Genomic DNA, 17,050 nt, shown 5'->3' with positions numbered 1-17,050 from the left:
TCAGCTGAATGGATTCCAAAACGGTAAAAATCAATTGTTTAACTCTAGGGGAGCTGAAAAATGAGCCTATTTTCCAAAAAGGTAGAGTGTCCCTTTAAGTTTCTTAAGTGATCTGGTTTGCTGTTGCATCATTTAGTAACGACCTGCTGTAATGAAATCACTGGACTGTCCAGTCTGTGCTTTTGAATGTTTAAGATACTCAAAAATAAAAAAGTGTCTTAGCTACGTGAAAATGATCGCTATGTACCAATCATAATTTTTTTTACCATGTTTAGAGCAAAGTGGTTGATGGTTCACTAGGGTGGTACCCTTTTAAAAAGTACATACTGTATTTGTGCCTAAAGATTAAATATAAGTACTGGTACCTAGTTTGAGGCACCTGATTGGTACATAATAGGACTTTTTTTAAGGGTATTGCCCCAAATTTGTACCTTTTTCTGACAGTGAATGCTGATTTAGGATGGCATAAATCTCTTCATATGCAGTCGCATGCTCTCAATACAGTTGTATAGTATAATAGGTCAGTCTGATGTGTTTTTACAGAAATTGTTTGCACTGTGAAGCAAAAATAAATGATAAAAATATCTGTACAGCTGTCACGCCTCATCTTGGGTTCATTTATTGTGCAAATAGATATTTATCCTCAACCTAAACCACTGTAAAACACCCTACAGTATAAAACGAGATGTTAAATCATTACAATAATGAGCAAGTGTTTGTTAGAATAATAAACCAAATCGTTTATTTATAATAAATTTTTGCAGGGGAAAAGCAGCAAATGTGCAAAACTGTTCATTGAGTGTTGATGTTGGTTCAAATTCACAAACGTATGAAGTCACATGAAGAGATCCTATCTTCACTGACCGGGTCCCAATTTGCTTAATCATATTTTATGCACTAAAAGTGTGTGCTTTTTTGTTATAGATGGAAAAATACATTTTGGGGAATAGCAAAAGAGCATGCAAGTATGAAAGGGACACTCCACTTTTTTAAAAAATACTCATTTTCCAGCTCCACTATACTCTCATTCTGGCGTAATAATCCAGGACTTTGCTGCCGTAACATGGCTGCAGCAGGCGTAGTGATATTACGCACTGCCCGAAAATAGTCCCCTGCCATTGAAAGTTACTTGGGGGACTATTTTCGGCTGCTGCGTAATATCATTGCGCCTCCTGCAGCCATGTTACGGCAGCAAAGTCCTTGATTATCACGCCAGAATTAGAGTGTAGTTCCTTGCCATAGCGGCCTAGAAAATCACAACTTTTAATTTTCTGTCGATCTAAGTACACAATGTAACTACAGAAGAGTCAAGTTTTAAATAGGAAAAATATCGAAACTCTTTGGTTATTTTTTTAGCATGATGCTAATGGTCTAATCAGATTCAATGGATTGTGCTAAGCTATGCTAAAAGTGGTACCGCCAGAATCAGCTGAATGGATTCCAAAACGATAAAAATCAAATGTTTAACTCTAGAGGAGCTGGAAAATGAGAATATTTTCTAAAAAGTGGAGTGTCCCTTTAAGACATACGAATTGAGACACAGGGACTGTCTCCTCACCAGGTTTAATTCAATAATAATTCACTTAGTCACTTGCTGTTCTGGTTAGCCCCACCCACAGTGAAATACAATTGGTTCAAACTAAAATTGGTCTCGCTGCACATTAACATTTAAATATGGTCCTGTTGCATTCACCAGCATTTACTTACACTAACAACATACACTTGTCGTTGCATTTGGCAAGGCCATGTTTGATATATTACTGTTTAAAGTTAATTTTATAAGCAACAAATCTTAATGTTTTTAAAAATGTATTTACCGATCATAGTTTATAGTTTATTTTATAACATGAAATGTCTGTTTGGGAGATTGTCCAATTAAAAACTTAAATTATCTAATACAGTAGCTGCCACACGATTAATAAATAAAGACCTAGTGCTGGGCAAAGATTAATCGCGATTAATCGCATACAAAATAAAAGTGATTTTGGCATAATACATGAGTGTGTGCTGTGTGTAATTATTATGTATATAGAAATAAATACACACACACAAACACACATTCATGTATGCATTTAAGAAACATTTACATGAGTATATATATTTATTTATATTTCTATATATTCTATATTATATATAAATAAATAAATAAAAATTATATATAAATTAAAAAATTCTGGAATGAATACATATGTGTGTGTGTGGTTAAATATACAAAATAATTACACACAGTAAACACACATATATTATGCAAAAAATCACTTTTATTTTGTATGCGATTAATCGCGATTAATCTTTGCCCAGCACTACTTCACAAGCATTCATAAGGGTTTAGAGTCTCACTTGTAGCCATTTTAGATCAATATGATTGGCTAATATTGTTCAGAATAAATCTCTTAACAGTTCAGATGAGTCTCTCCATTGGTGGAGGCTGGACAATGTTCCACATTTCCACTCGGGAGCCTTCTTTCTCCTGGCGACTTGGACTGTAGGTGCCACGTGTCGCTCGCCGACTCAGCGCCAAAACCAAAGCCGTGGCCACGCCGAACAGAACCAACAACAGAATCACAGACACCAGACCGATGGACAGCAGTAGATTAGAGGTAACACTCTCTGCATTCAGCTGGAGGAAAGATAAAGTAGTCAGAGATGCCAGCGGGTGAGATATTTCTAAAACTATTCAACATTGAAGAATAAGTTACCGCTACGGCTACCGTAGCTTCTCTGTGTTTCATGGACTGAGCCATTGGTTGCAATTCGCAATCTCACCGTTAGACGCTGCTAAAATCTACACACTGCACCTTTAAACCTTCGAAGGGCATCGGTTTATGTAATATAATGAGTATTTCCTAAAAAGTTTAAATCCATATAAGTGATTTCAAACGATAATATTGTCAAGCTAGAATGCAACCAATAACAGTAATGAACTTGCCAGTATTAGTCGAAGAGCCAGCAAACAAAAACACTGCTTCGCACACACGTCATACACCAGAGTATATCAGCACAGTTGTTCAGATCCAAAATTAGATCATCCAACCTGACCGCAGTGACTGCATGTGTTGAAGCCGCAGCGACAGGCCGCAGAAAAACTCCGGCACTGAGCTTTGAATGCAGTCGATGCTTTATGTGTGTGAAAAAGAGAAAAAGATGGGAAAAGAGAGACACTCAGTCTTTCCAGGAGACAAACGACCCTGTCACAGAGATAAGCTTCTCCCGATATATTTCTCGCGCGTTTCTCAGACCCGCAGCAACGCGCTGCTGAGTTGCATTTCACACAGAACGACGGTGGGTCTTTCTGCTGGCCAAGCACTATACTGTCACTCTGAAGATACAAACTTTCACTGCAGACGTGAACCACAGATCCACAGATTCCTCACACGGAGACACATTTGTGCTTCAGCAGTCAAAAAGAAAAACACCTTGCTTCACTGTCGCATGCTTTATGACTTGCCTACGCATAAATGTGCTATATTTAAAATGTTTAGGATTGCATTCTGTACAAAAATCGAGAACGAGATTCAGTGAAACTGAATGTTAATTTATAAAACTTAAAAAATACTATATTTTAAAAATACAAAAGTTAGTTCCCTCAAGTAATTCTTATACGCTCTACACTGTAAAAAAATTAAGAAAAAAAATCTTAGTATTTTTGTCTTGTTTTTAGTAAAAATATTTAAAAATTCTTCAATTAAAATGCTTTTTCTTGATGAGCAAAACGACCCAAGAAAATAAGTCTAGATTTTAGACTAAAAATATCAAATGAAAGTAAATTAGTGATTAAAACAAGCAAAAAAAATCTGCCAATAGGGTAAGCAAATTTTTCTTGAATTTAGTGTTTAAGAAAAATGTTCAAGATTTTTTGCTTACCCCATTGGCAGATTTTTTTTGCTTGTTTTATGCACAAAATCATTTACATTTGATATTTTTGGTCTAAAAACTAGACTTATTTTCTTGGGTCGTTTTGCTTATCAAGAAAAAGCATCTTAATTTAAGAATTTTTAGATATTTGTACTGAAAACAAGACAAAAATACTAAGTAAGAAAGTCATTTTTTTTTTGCAGTGTAGACTAAAACACATGTTTGACCTGTCTCAACTGATAACAACTTGCACTGACAGATCTTAAAGAGCACCTATTTCATTGCTAAAAAAACAATGGGTCTCATTTACTAATAATTGCGTACGTTTTTCGTATTTATATGCACACTTGAACTTCTCACGAAAACTTTACGCCTAATTCACAATACATGCGTACGCACATGAATTTTTCTTATACTTCTTCTTACGTTAGTGAATTTGGAGTGTTCTACTATACATGAGCGGCCATGTGCACGAGGTTGGTAATTTGCATAAGACACGAAGCAAAAGAGCTCGAAAAGAAATTTGTGATCTGATTTATTACCGGTAAACTTCCGTTTTGCTTTGCATTTTTTTATTTGGGAGGTTTTGCTGTCGCTGGATGAATACGGTGCGGATAACTTTAAAGAAGTATTGCATACTTTAACAAATATGAGATTTAATTAATATGACAGAGACGCGCATCTGTATCTAAAATAAAACAGACAGGAGATCAAGTGATTTGACGTTTGGACTTCTCATTACAATTATGTGACGTTTACAAGCAGACGCTTTCAAATAAAGATTGTGATGAAGGAAAGCGTGAAGATTTGTTATTACACACATCTTCTTTATATAGAAAAAATAAGTAGGTTTTAATAATATATAATATAATGTATATAATAATAATAGTAATAATAATATAATTATGTTTAATAATATAAAATAAAGAAAATAATATTATATAACATATAATCATGTAAATATTTTATATCTACTGAGCCCCTAAGGTGACATTGGAGTAAAAAAATCTAAAATTTTAAATTTCGCGTGCTCACGCAAAGGTTTTTAAAAGTTTAGTTTCGTGAAAGTTTCGCGTGCGCATGTGAAACAAACTTCATTTATTTTTTTCTCCATGTCCCCTTAGGGGCTCCGTGTATATCAACATTATTATAAACATTATAATTATAGCCTAGTATTTGATTATAGTGTACGTGATTTTTGCGTACAAGTGATATTAGGTTTTCTTGAATTTTTGCGTACATTTAGAAGACATTTTTGATACGTTTTTGGTGAATAACGATTTGTTCGTGAAAACATCCATACGCACATCTCACGCACAAATTTGTGCGTACGCATGCTTAGTGAATGAGACCCATTGTTATTTTGTGTATTTGGTATAATACAATGTGTTCGCGTGGTTTATGGTTTAAAAAACTCACTTTTTTCCACATACCGTACATTTTTGTAGCTCTAGATTTCACTCTCTTCCTGAAACGCACAGATAAGAAATGCTCTGTGTCCCTGATTGGCCAGTTAAAAGAATAGTCTACTCATTTTCAATATTAAAATATGTTATTACCTTAACTAAGAACTGTTGAATCATCCCTCTATCATCTGTGTGCGTGCACGTAAGCGCTGGAGCGCGCTGCGACACTTCGATAGCATTTAGCTTAGCCCCATTCATTCAATGGTACCATTTAGAGATAAAGTTAGAAGTGACCAAACACATCAACGTTTTTCCTATTTAAGACGAGTAGTTATACGAGCAAGTTTGGTGGTACAAAATAAAACGTAGCGCTTTTCTAAGCGGATTTAAAAGAGGAACTATATTGTATGGCGTAATAGAACTTTTGGGAGTACTTCGACCTGCCTGAAAAGTCCGCTCCCCTTCTCCCTCTCATAATGGGAGAGGGAGGGTGTTACTGCGCCGAGTCGAAGTACTCCCAAAAGTGCTATTACGCCATAAAATATAGTTCCTCTTTTAAATCCGCTTACAAAAGCGCTACGTTTTATTTTGTACCACCAAACTTGCTTGTTTGTTGTAGTCCAAGAAAAGAGATTTACTTTAGAAACGATAACTCATGTCATTGTTTACTTTGGGGTTTGTACCTTTTGTATATCGTTAACATGTACTAATACACACTTACACACCAAAGGAAATGTAAAATTGTGAATCGGACCATATGGGCTCTTTAAAATACGTCAGTGCCATTTATTTTCCTCAACATACAGACGGTAACGTATTTTTCTAAGGCATGTTTATTAAAGATGATTACACATCTTAAAGGAGTAGTTCACTTTATAGATGGGGCCCATTGACTTACCATAGTATTTTTTTTCCTACTATAAAAAGTCAATGGACCCCATCTTTAAAGTTGACTACTCCTTTAATGTAACTAAGGCCTAGTTCAGGCTTGAGTTAATCCTTTGAAACCAGGCCATAGTTTTATAGATGGCCATGTGATCGACATTTTTTGGCTTTTTTTTGTCTCTAAACACTTTTCCTCTTATTCATTGCTGTCAAAATACTAGCTTGTGTTAAACCTTTTAGGTGAAAATATTTACTTATAGCGCAGCTTTAAGGGACGATCAGAGATCAGACACCGTCATGTCTCTTATCATGAGATTAGATGCTTTATCTATCCAGCTAAACGGATTAACAAAGCGGAAAGTGTCTATCTTTAAAACGCCAGCGATACGTCAGTGCATGATGTTTTCAAATTAAGGCAGCTCAAACATGCATTTTAATCTGGGAGTAGGATAAGCCAGGTATATTTTACCAAACCCAAAATATTTCTTTAACCATGAGTGAGGCTCTACCTGCAAATACATTGAAAAACCTGAAAAACCTCCTTGTGTTTCAAACTTGCACAGCAGACACTTTTTATTTGGTTGCAATGTTCTTATGATGTCTCAGGAGAAATCGCTGACTCAACACACCTGTCGTTGGTTTTACAGTACAGGTACATCTTTGATGTGTCTGCCACCTCTAGTTCAGTGAATCTGTCTGTCAAAATCTGTGGCAAGATTCAGTCAAAAGAGGAGAGACAGGACAAACAACAGATCGAAAACGGATGAGGTGGGTGAGATGTTTTATTTGAAAACAGACAGTGAACTACAGACAAAAGTGATAGACAATGAATGAACAAACAACAAAGACAGATGATCAGAAGACTACTACAAGCTACTAAATAACGTGTGTCACATTGAATATATCAAAAACATTATAGTATGATGGTTAAAGTTAACATTTAAACGTGATTTCTAGAATTGTGCTATGATGTGATTAATATGAAGATATTGTTTAGTGTCAATTTAATGTTTAGAAGATCAAAAGTAATTTGATGGAAATCGTGAAAGTGAGCTACGTTCAAGATAATTTACTCACCACCATGTCATCCAAAATGTTGATGTCTTTCTTTGTTCAGTCGAGAAGAAATTATGTTTTTTACGATTTTTCTCATTTTAATGAACCCCAACACTTAACAGTTTTAATGCAGTTTAAAATTGCAGTTTCAAAGGACTCTAAATGATCCCAAACGAGGCATAAGGGTCTTACCTAGCGAAACAATTGTCATTTTTGACAAGAAAAATAAAAAATATGCACTTATAAACAACAAACCTTTTCGTCTTCCTCCGGTCCTGTGATACACCAGCGCAACCTCTCGTAATACGTCATCACGTCAAGAGGTCACAGATGACATATGCGAAACTACGCCCCAGTGTTTACAAGTGTGAAAAAAGAGGACCGATCCAGGTTGATGTATATCGAATGATACTAATTAATGTCTTTGTGTCAGTTTATTGTTTAAAATGGTCCGCAAATGTGCGTTTCATACATGTAACACGTGACCTTTCAACGTCATTTCGCAGTGACGTGAGGTCGTGCTGGAGCGTCACACAGCCGGAGGAAGAAGAGAAGTTGTGGATTAAAAGTACATTTTTTTTTTTCTTGCAAAAAATGACAATTGTTTTGCTAGATAAGACCCTTATGCCTCGTTTGGGATCGTTTAGAGTCTTTTGAAACTGCAATTTTAAACTGCATTTAAAGTGTTGGGGTCCATTAAAGTCCATTAAAATGAGAACAATTCCTCAAAAAACTAAATTTCTTCTCGACTGAACAAAGAAAGACATCAACATTTTGGATGGCATGGTGGTGAGTAAATTATTTGGATTTTTTTTTAAGAAAATTGACTAATCCTTTAAGACTTCAATATATTTGCCCAAACTTCTTATCCTAGAATCATCAATATTAGTCATATATGTACTTTGAGAGTATGTACTTTTCAAACGTATAATGCTATGTTAAACTTCATAAATATACAAACTTATTAAATATAAAGTGTTTTATTTACTCAACCATTCTCACTTGCAGTGCACAGCATTCAGTGAAAACACTATCAACCAATAACAATATCTTTAATAATAAATGTGCTGCCTGAAATATGATCACTGATTATAACACATATTAACTCAAGGCACGGCATGGTTTTGATTTATAAACTGATTAAATATTCAGTATATTGTACTCCTTCTATATTACATTTACCTAATACAGAACATAGAGAAACCAACCAATAAAATTCTAGCAAAAGACTCCCATTCATGCTAACATTATTGCCAGGTGCTTTTCTATTAAAGTGACTTATAAATGTATATACATTGGTCTTTGCATCAGCCACACCCACGTTCCCCTAAACCACAACAACTCCTTTACATATTCTCACCCCAGTCCACCTCTGGCTCGTCATCTAACCGCAGTACGAGGTAGGAGAGGAACTGAAAGAGGTTTTGCCAAAACAAAGCCGCCATGTAAAAGTAAAGGTCGCTTACGTCCAATTCGCAGGTGTTGCCAGCGAAGGTCACGTCGCAGACGCATTGGAACTTGTTAATCATGTTGTGGCAGTAGCCACCATTTAAGCAAGGGTTGGATCTGCACTCATCGATGTCTAATTCACACCTAAGATTGTAAAAGGATTACACATATTAAAACACTTGTTATAAAACAGATGATTTTTGTCTTGGATGCTAATTGGTCAGAAATGTTTTGAGCCATGAATCTTATAACTTACTGCTTAAATCGATAATATCACTATATAATATTACATTCAACCTTGAATTTGAAACCGATTAAATGACAAAGCAATATTAATAAAATGCCGTTCATTAAAATGCATTCATGAGATCGTGTGAAAGCGAAAGAGGTGGAATAATCACCATTGACCCGAAAATCCAGGCAGGCAGTCACACATTAGGGTGGTCTCAGAGCAGTTACCCCCATTGAAACACGTGTAGTTGTGCTCTTCGTCACCACAGATGGACACCGGGAGCTTTGAGGGTCTGGAGAGGATGAGGGAAAAGAAAGAAACAGAACAGATGATGAAGAAGCGTCTTGAGAGCAATGTAAGGGGCGAATATCTGCACCCTTCCTATACTTCTTTGTCCTGCATAAAGAGGATTAGCACATTATCAGAATAATGAAATTAGCATGTGAATAAACTTCTGACCACAAGACAAAGAAAACACTGTCGCCTTGGAGATTAACATACAGCTAATATATAAAGTCCCTGCTTGTATATGTGCTATTTGATATTATAAACTGGGGGATTTTACAGAGTAAGAAAGAAGGAGAGAAAGAATGAAAGAAAGAAAAAGAGAAAGAAAGAAAGAAGGAGAGAAGGAGCGAAAGAAGGAGAGAAGGAGGGAAAGAAAGAAGGAGAGAAGGAAGGAGAGAAAGAAAGAAGGAAGGAGAAAAAGAAAGAAAGGAGCAAAAGAAAAGGAGAGAAGGAGCAAAAGCTAAAGAGAGAAGGAACGAAAGAAAGAAGGGATAAGGAAAGAAGGAATAAAAGAAAGAAGGAGCGATAGAAAGAAGGATAGAAAGAAAGATAGATAGGAGAATGAAAGAAGGAGAGAAGAAAAGAAAAATAAAGAAGGAGATAAGGAGCGAAAGAATGGAGGAGCAAAAGAAAGATAGGAGAAGGAAATAAGAAGAGAAGGAAAGGAAAAGAGAGAAGGAAAGAAGTAGAGAAGGAGCGAAAGAAAGAAGGAAAGAAAAAGAAAGAAGGAGAGAAGGAAAGATAGGAGAAGGAAAGAAGGAGGGAAGGAAAGAAAAAGAAAGAAGGAGAGAAGGAGCAAAAGAAAGAAGGGATAAGGAAAGAAAGAACGAAAGAAAGAAGGAGCGAAAGAAAGATAGGAGAAGGAAAGAAAAAGAAAGGAGAGAAGGAGCAAAAGAATGATTGGAGAAGGAAAAAAGAAAGGAGAGAAGGAGCGAAAGAAAGAAAAAGAGAAGGAAAGCAAAGAAAGAAGGAGAGAAAGAAAGATAGGAGAAGGAAAGAAAGAAAGAAGGAAAGAAGGAGAGGAAGAGTGAAAGAAAGAAGGAGAGAAGGAAAGAAAAAAGAAAGAAGGAGCGAAAGAAAGAAGGAGAGAAAGGAAGATAGGAGAAGGAGAGAAGGAAAGAAAAAGAAAGAAAGAAAGAAAGAGAGAAGGAGCAAAAGAAAGATAGGAGAGGGAAAGAAAGAGGCGAAATAAAGAAGGAGCGAAAGAAAGAAGGAAAGAAGGAGCGAAAGAAAGATAGGAGAAGGAAAAATGAGAGAAGGAAAGAAAAAGAAAGAAGGAGAGAAAGAAAGAAAGAAAGAAAGAAAGAAAGAAAGAAAGTAAAGCCAAGCAAGCAAGAAAGAAAGAAAGGAGAAGGTAAGCAAGCAAGCAAGCAAGAAAGAAAGGAGAAGGTAAGCAAGCAAGCAAGAAAGAAAGGAGAAGGTAAGCAAGCAAGAAATGGGGAAGAAGGAAGAAAATCAAGAAAGAAAGGGGAAGGAAGGAAGGAAAGTAAGAAAGAAAGGGGAAGGAAGGAAGGAAGAAAGCAAGAAAGAGAAAGAAAGAAACAAAGAGAAAATAATATAAAAAATGGGAGAGAAAGAAAGAAAGAGAAAATGAAAGAAAAAAAAGAAAATGAAAGTAAAAGATAAAATGAAAGTAAAAACAAGGAAAGTAAAAACAAGGAAAGTAAAAGATAAAATGAAAGTAAAAACAAGGAAAGTAAAAACAAGGAAAGTAAAAGATAAAATGAAAGTAAAAACAAGAAAGTAAAAGATAACATGAAAGTAAAAACAAGGAAAGTAAAAGATAAAAAATGAAAGAAAAGGAAGGAGAGAATTAAAAGAAAAGAAATAAAAGTGAAAATTAAAGGACACAGAAAATAAAAAAGAAATTGACAAATAAAAAGACAAAAACAGACAAAACAGAACAAAAGAAGTGAAAATAAAGAAATGAAGGCAGGCATATAAAGTCAACAGCAAAATGGCACTTACACATTTTTGACAACTACATACCACGGTGCCTCTTCAATCTGAACACTGATGTGAGACAGAGAGAAAAGAAAAGAGACAAACAACTGTCAATCTGTCTTTATTTACGACAAAACTTTACAGCAAACACTTCTGTTACTGCAGTGGAGGAGAGAGATAGAGAGAGATAGAGATAGAGAGATAAAGATTTATTAATGTCTCCCAGCTGCCTGCAAGCCACTTTCAAAGAATTGCTATGAAGCAATCTGGCAACAAAACATGTTTGTGAGATGAATGGCTAAAGATTTACCTTAGTTACCACCCTGAAGACCTGAGACAAGCGCTGGAGGATGGGCACTCTCAACAGAGTCTATTAATACCATTACACATACAACTCTAGACAAATCACCACAGTCGTACAAGCATAAACAACACCATAAAAGCAATAAAAAGATCTGCACTGACTTTAAAACAAACCAGTCCCCCAGGGCTCCTGATTCGTTCAAGTTAGTTTGATGCTTTGATGTAAATCATTGTGTGAGGTTTGCAGGTCTGTGTATAAAGGTAAAATTTCTGTTTTGCGTTGTCTTGTCTTTTAACGGCGTTGCTTCGTGAGACTAGCTAAGGTGTGGTTTAATGTTTTGCGGAAGGGAATTTTGGAAATATTTGGAGATTGCCTTTTTGTAGAAGCCTTAAATCAAGTTTTCTGATACACAAACTAGGTTAAACTTGATGGGAAGTCTCATACAAATGTACCCAGAGGGAAATGTTATTGTTATACTTATCAGACTCACGTGCAATTTGTTCCAGTAAACTTGTCTGGACAAAGACAAGAATAGCTGTTGATGCCTTGCAAGCAGGTCCCTCCATTAGCACACTTGTGGCCGGCACACATGTCCACCTTCCTCTCGCAATTGGATCCAGTGTAGCCACTCTGACAAGTGCAATTGTACGTATTGCCCTGTTTGATGCAGTAGCCATGTTGACACGGGTTAGATGCGCAGGTGTTTACGTTCAGTTCGCACCGATCACCGGCCCAACCCGGAGGACAGAAGCAATTGAAGAAGTTAAAGAGATCTTCACAAATACCTCCGTTCAGGCAGGGATTGGGTTCACAAGCCACCCCTCCAACACATCCGGTCTGGACGGGAACCTCGGATATCTTTTGGAACTTCTCATCTTGTACTTGTGGAAACCTCACCTCGTTGGGAGCATAATACGGAAGCACGATACCACCAATCTCCACATTACTCAAACATCCAATAAGATTCCACCCAGACTCCGGGCCGAGCCCTCCAATTAGGATATCTACGTCCTCTCTGAGAAAATCCAGATTCCCGGCCACCGAGTTTGACATAGTCGGCTCGTCCCTTTCATCAAAGGGAAGCATTATCCACTGGGAGCTGTTAGCCCAAGGATTGACCATTAGGAGCTCCACAACATGCCACTCTCCATCAGCTACTGGTCTCGAACTCTGTAGGGTCAAGGGTGAGAGAGGTGTTGAAGAGAGGGAAGATCCACTAAGGAGCTCTAGTACCACAAAGCCATCCTGAATGGAGACTGTCACAAAGTCAGAGCCATTCTCAGCATGTAACACCGCAGCGTTGCGCTTGCGTGTTCGGATGTTGAAAATAATGCTGGTTAGGTGGCGGGTGATCAGCCCATTGCCGCGGTATATGAGAGTGCTGGTGTGTTGAAAAGTCACGTTTGAAATGCCTGTAGAAAACAAAGGTAGATGTTTTTCTCTTGGAGTTGTTTTGGGGTGGAGTTTCATTATTGCTTTTTTCTAATAATTGTATGTTTTTCTATGATTCGCTTCATAATCATTTTTACGAATTAGTCACATTGTCATGTCTAAGCCAGCAAACATTATCATAGCAACAAAGGCCTATCCTCTTGATGAAATGTTATGAAGATGAAGGCGCTGTTCTGATATTGACGACTCATTTTTGTTCCGGATAGCTTAATTAAATACATGCCGGTTATAATGTAAGCTGCTCTCAGCAGGTCTCCCCGTTCCCAGGCCTAGACTACAACCTAACACTTAATCATACATTATGCCTTGCCATGACAGATGGATGTAAATCAGACTTAATCCAAAGCACTAATCCTAGCATAAACAAATCTGCTAATGAAGATCTTAACTCTCCAGACATACTGTGAGATTAAAAACATTTGGCCTCAGGTCAAATGTTCTGATATACTCACATTCATAGCCCTGGTTGAGGGCCCTGCATGCTGCTTTCAGTGGGCAGGGGTTAAGTTCGCACCAGCTCACCTCCTCACAGCGCCGCCCTGCTGTGTGGGGAGGGCAGGTGCATGTAAAGTCATCCCATGAAGAGAAACAAATGCCACCATTTTGGCATGGGTTTTTCTATAAACAAAGAACATTCAAAATTATCTAAAAATCATTACAATTCCAAACATTTGTTTATGAAACAAATCATGCAATGATATGCTATATATTTACTATATACTTAATCAAAATCCATGCTATTGCAACCTTTACAGTGCATTCAAGTCATACATTTTTATGAGTATGTGTGTTGCCTGGGATTGGAACCCAGGACATTCTGCGCTGCTAAAGTCATGCTCTACTACAAGGTTCCCCAAATCTTACCCAGGAGTGCCGGAGCACTGCAGAATTTAGCTCCAACCCTGATTAAACACACCTGAGCAAGCTAATCAAGGTCTTCATGATCACTACAAAATCACATTTGGGTAAGTTTGATTAGGGTTGGACCTAAAATCTGTAGTGCTCCAGCCCTCCAGGGTAAGATTTGGGCTTCGTAAGATCATGGCACTTAAAGGGATAGTTCGGCCAAAAATTATATTAAACCCATGATTTATTCACCCCCAAGCTGTCCGAGTTGCATAGGTCCATCGTTTTTCACGCCATCTTAGACTCCTCTGTATTCAGGAGAGAGTATTAGCGTAGTGTACGCACTTTTCTTAGTGACGTATGACAAATTCGGAGGGTGGGGGCACAGAGCAGCGGCAGAGAAGCCTCCGTAGGCTGCGTAAAGCTCTGATCTTGAATGCGGACGCGACTAAGATGGCGGCGCTACCTGAAGGTAGTTCTTTTCGTTAATAAAGTTTTAAATATGGATATTTCTACCCTCAGAAGACCTTTGTTTATCATCCTGGAGCCGTTTGGATTTATTTTGTGAAGGATGGACGCACTTTTTTTAGACTTGAAGGTCATGGACCCCGTAACTTCACATTTAATTAACTGAAAGATCTAAAACATTTTCTAAAATATCCGAGAATGTGTTTGTCTGAAAAACGATGGACATATGGGGGTGAATAAATCATGGGTTTAATATCATTTTTGGCCGAACTATCCCTTTATTATTGCAACTTACAGAGCAGGAGTCATCGCTTGTACACCCTGCGGTAACATCAACCATGTGGTCTGGCTTGTACGACGTTGCCGATGCACCAAGTGGAAAAAACTGTAGCTTCTTGTCGTTGAGCTGCAGGTCCTGCAAGCACCCTTTAAAATAACCACCAAAGGTAGACAATTCTTCTCCATTAACCATCCCACCGACATACACCTTATCTCCAGGCTGAACGGAAACGGGATCAACATCCGTTGCTTCAAATTCATGGCCCGTTTCTTGTAGAATCATCACACCGTCCTCAATGGTAATGCCGACAAAGTGGATCTCACCATCGTTAATCAGGCTCGCACCTGTTGTGATCTTCAAGTTGTTGACTTGCACTTTTAGTTTTCCCTCTTTCAGCCACACTCGCAAGTATTCACATACGCTGTTGGCAAGGAGCACCAACAAACCAGATTCCTTCCGTGTGCGCAAGAACATGGACAGATAAAGGCTACCTGATTCCAGTTGGTCGTTGATGGTAAAGACAGCATAGCTTGCTGGATCTTCCTGGCCAAATCTGGCTGTAATATACTCTGTGTGAGAAAGAGAAGAGTTAAGATGAACACTTTACCATGCACATAAAGACTATGTATTTTTGCCACGTTTTCAAATTTGTATTGTTCTCATACCAAATTTACTATCAGGCTCTTGTGTGGTACTCAAGTTCGGAAGACCACTTTCATAATAAACTTACTCTTACATGACACAGACAGTCAACACCCAAATCTTGAATGTCACATTGACTACTCTAATTGAGACCCTTAGATAACACTGCTCAAGATTCATCCCAATATATTAATTTACCAAAACGCTAGATAAGGTAAATTCCTGGCATCCTTACCCTCTGCACAGTTTTGACCTTCATACGGTCGCTGACATTTGCACTTGTAACCTTGCCACAGGTTAACACACTCTCCTTGATTCTCGCAAGGTCCAGAAAGGCATCGATCTTGATGGTTGCAGCCTTGCGTGACGTTGACCGCTAAGGTGCTTAACCAGTCCTCTGGCACCATCAGCTGTGAGTCCACAAACAGATCCCTCATACAGCCAATGAATGAACCAGAACCTTCTCCATCTCCCAATCCTCCGACAAAGGTGCTTTGTAGAGCTGACTCCAGCTCAAGGCCACCTGGATCTATTCGGACTGCTGTACCACAGTTATCCTCTCCCTGACAGATTTCTAGCAGCCGCAGAAGTAACGTGTCTTCTTCAAACGCAACTTCTGCCGTGTGCCAGTTGCCATCAGAAACATCTTGAGGTAGAGTCCGTACCCAAGTTAAATTTGATTGAGGGTCACTCCTAAACCTAAGTAGCAGCTGGCCATTTTGCAGCTCCAGACTGAGTGTGGCACCTTCCCTGCCCCTCTGGAAGAGCATCGCATTCTCCAGCACTGTGCGAAAGCTTAGCGTAATATTGAAGTATGTCTCGGCACCCAGCAAGGGCGTCTGCAGGTGCAGGTAACCTCCGGATGTCTCGAAGGAGAATGCGGTAGGTGTCTGGCAGTATGATCCAGTGTAGCCTGCCGGGCAGAAGCAACTGTAACCATGTACTCCCTCAGTCAGGAAGGGCACGCAGGTTGCCCCATTCTGGCACTCGTGGCCCTCGCAACCCACCAGTGGCTCGCTACAGTTGCGACCCGCATAGAGGACTCCATCTTGGCTCTCTGACAAGCAGATGCACTTGTAGCTGCCAAGATAGTCCTCGCACGTGGCTCCATTATGACACGGGTTGGTGGAGCATGCAGTAACGTTCAGCTCACACAAGGCACCTGAAAAAAAGAAAGTTCAGTAAAGTTCTTTACAAATTAAAAGATTATTCCCCAAGAATAGGGATGCACCGATACCACTTTTTTGGAGTACTTGCATTTCAGTACTTGCGTATACCGAGTACTTAATAAAAAAACATGATTTAAATTTACAGGTAACAGCTTTAATCATATAATTTAACAAAAAACTAAGTTTGTTGTAAACTCTGCCTCTTTGGACAACACGAGGCATTAACCCCTTACACGCCGCTCAAACATAGACATTTCTCAGACCGTGGTATCGATTCCAGGTATCAGGAGACTTTTAACGAGTACGAGTACTTCAGAAAATGTGGTAACGAGGCCGATACCCGATACCAGTATCGGTATCGGTGCATCCCTACCCAAGAATAACTTTTCTTACTACAAATATAAAACAAGCTCTGGTTGTTTTTCCCATTATAAAAGGTTATCCACAAAACTATTTGGGGCAGTTGTAAAAATATATGCATTATCTACTTTCACGTTTAATGCCAGAAACAATGTAGGCACATTTTAGTCAATAATAATCACACAGGAAAACAACTAGGCAAATCTGGTTGTATAACACTAATTCGGCCTAGTGTCCGTGTAAATAGCAATAAAGTTTTCCTGTTGGAAACTACAATTGCCCTCATAACTATCTTGGTTATAAACACTTTTATAAGTGAAAATTTAGTCATAAAAACACGGATAACAAAAACACCAAAACAAAACACCAGTAGCTACTATACAAATAACTTAGTATGGTTTTTAGAAGTATATA

At 38.1% G+C, this 17,050-nt stretch overlaps 2 protein-coding genes across 4 annotated transcripts in view; one reads left to right on the top strand and one right to left on the bottom strand.

Annotated features, from left to right (window-relative positions):
- The window catches only part of dennd1b (DENN/MADD domain containing 1B), a 151,702-nt gene extending 144,498 nt beyond the window's left edge, over window positions 1-7,204 (top strand). For both annotated transcript variants that reach the window (XM_065259515.2, XM_065259516.2), the window contains one exon: window positions 6,794-7,204. In XM_065259515.2, the coding sequence (XP_065115587.2) occupies window positions 6,794-6,913 (120 nt within the window). In that variant the 3' untranslated portion in view covers window positions 6,914-7,204. The remainder of the gene's footprint in view (window positions 1-6,793) is intronic.
- Window positions 2,270-17,050, bottom strand: part of crb1 (crumbs cell polarity complex component 1) — a 34,082-nt gene continuing 19,301 nt past the window's right edge. The window contains exons 6-13 of one of the 2 annotated variants that reach the window (XM_065259511.2): window positions 15,343-16,269; window positions 14,481-15,034; window positions 13,324-13,489; window positions 11,910-12,831; window positions 11,140-11,184; window positions 9,053-9,175; window positions 8,669-8,795; window positions 2,270-2,620 (exon numbers count right to left, since the gene is read on the bottom strand). In XM_065259511.2, the coding sequence (XP_065115583.1) occupies window positions 2,402-2,620; window positions 8,669-8,795; window positions 9,053-9,175; window positions 11,140-11,184; window positions 11,910-12,831; window positions 13,324-13,489; window positions 14,481-15,034; window positions 15,343-16,269 (3,083 nt within the window). In that variant the 3' untranslated portion in view covers window positions 2,270-2,401. The remainder of the gene's footprint in view (window positions 2,621-8,668; window positions 8,796-9,052; window positions 9,176-11,139; window positions 11,185-11,909; window positions 12,832-13,323; window positions 13,490-14,480; window positions 15,035-15,342; window positions 16,270-17,050) is intronic. The other variant, XM_065259512.2, reaches the window with a different exon arrangement.

The sequence above is a fragment of the Paramisgurnus dabryanus genome, chromosome 24 (genome assembly GCF_030506205.2).
Source record: "Paramisgurnus dabryanus chromosome 24, PD_genome_1.1, whole genome shotgun sequence".
NCBI lineage: Eukaryota > Metazoa > Chordata > Actinopteri > Cypriniformes > Cobitidae > Paramisgurnus > Paramisgurnus dabryanus.
The sequence above is the reverse complement of the archived record's forward strand: the minus strand, read 5'-3'. Positions and strand labels throughout refer to the sequence as shown.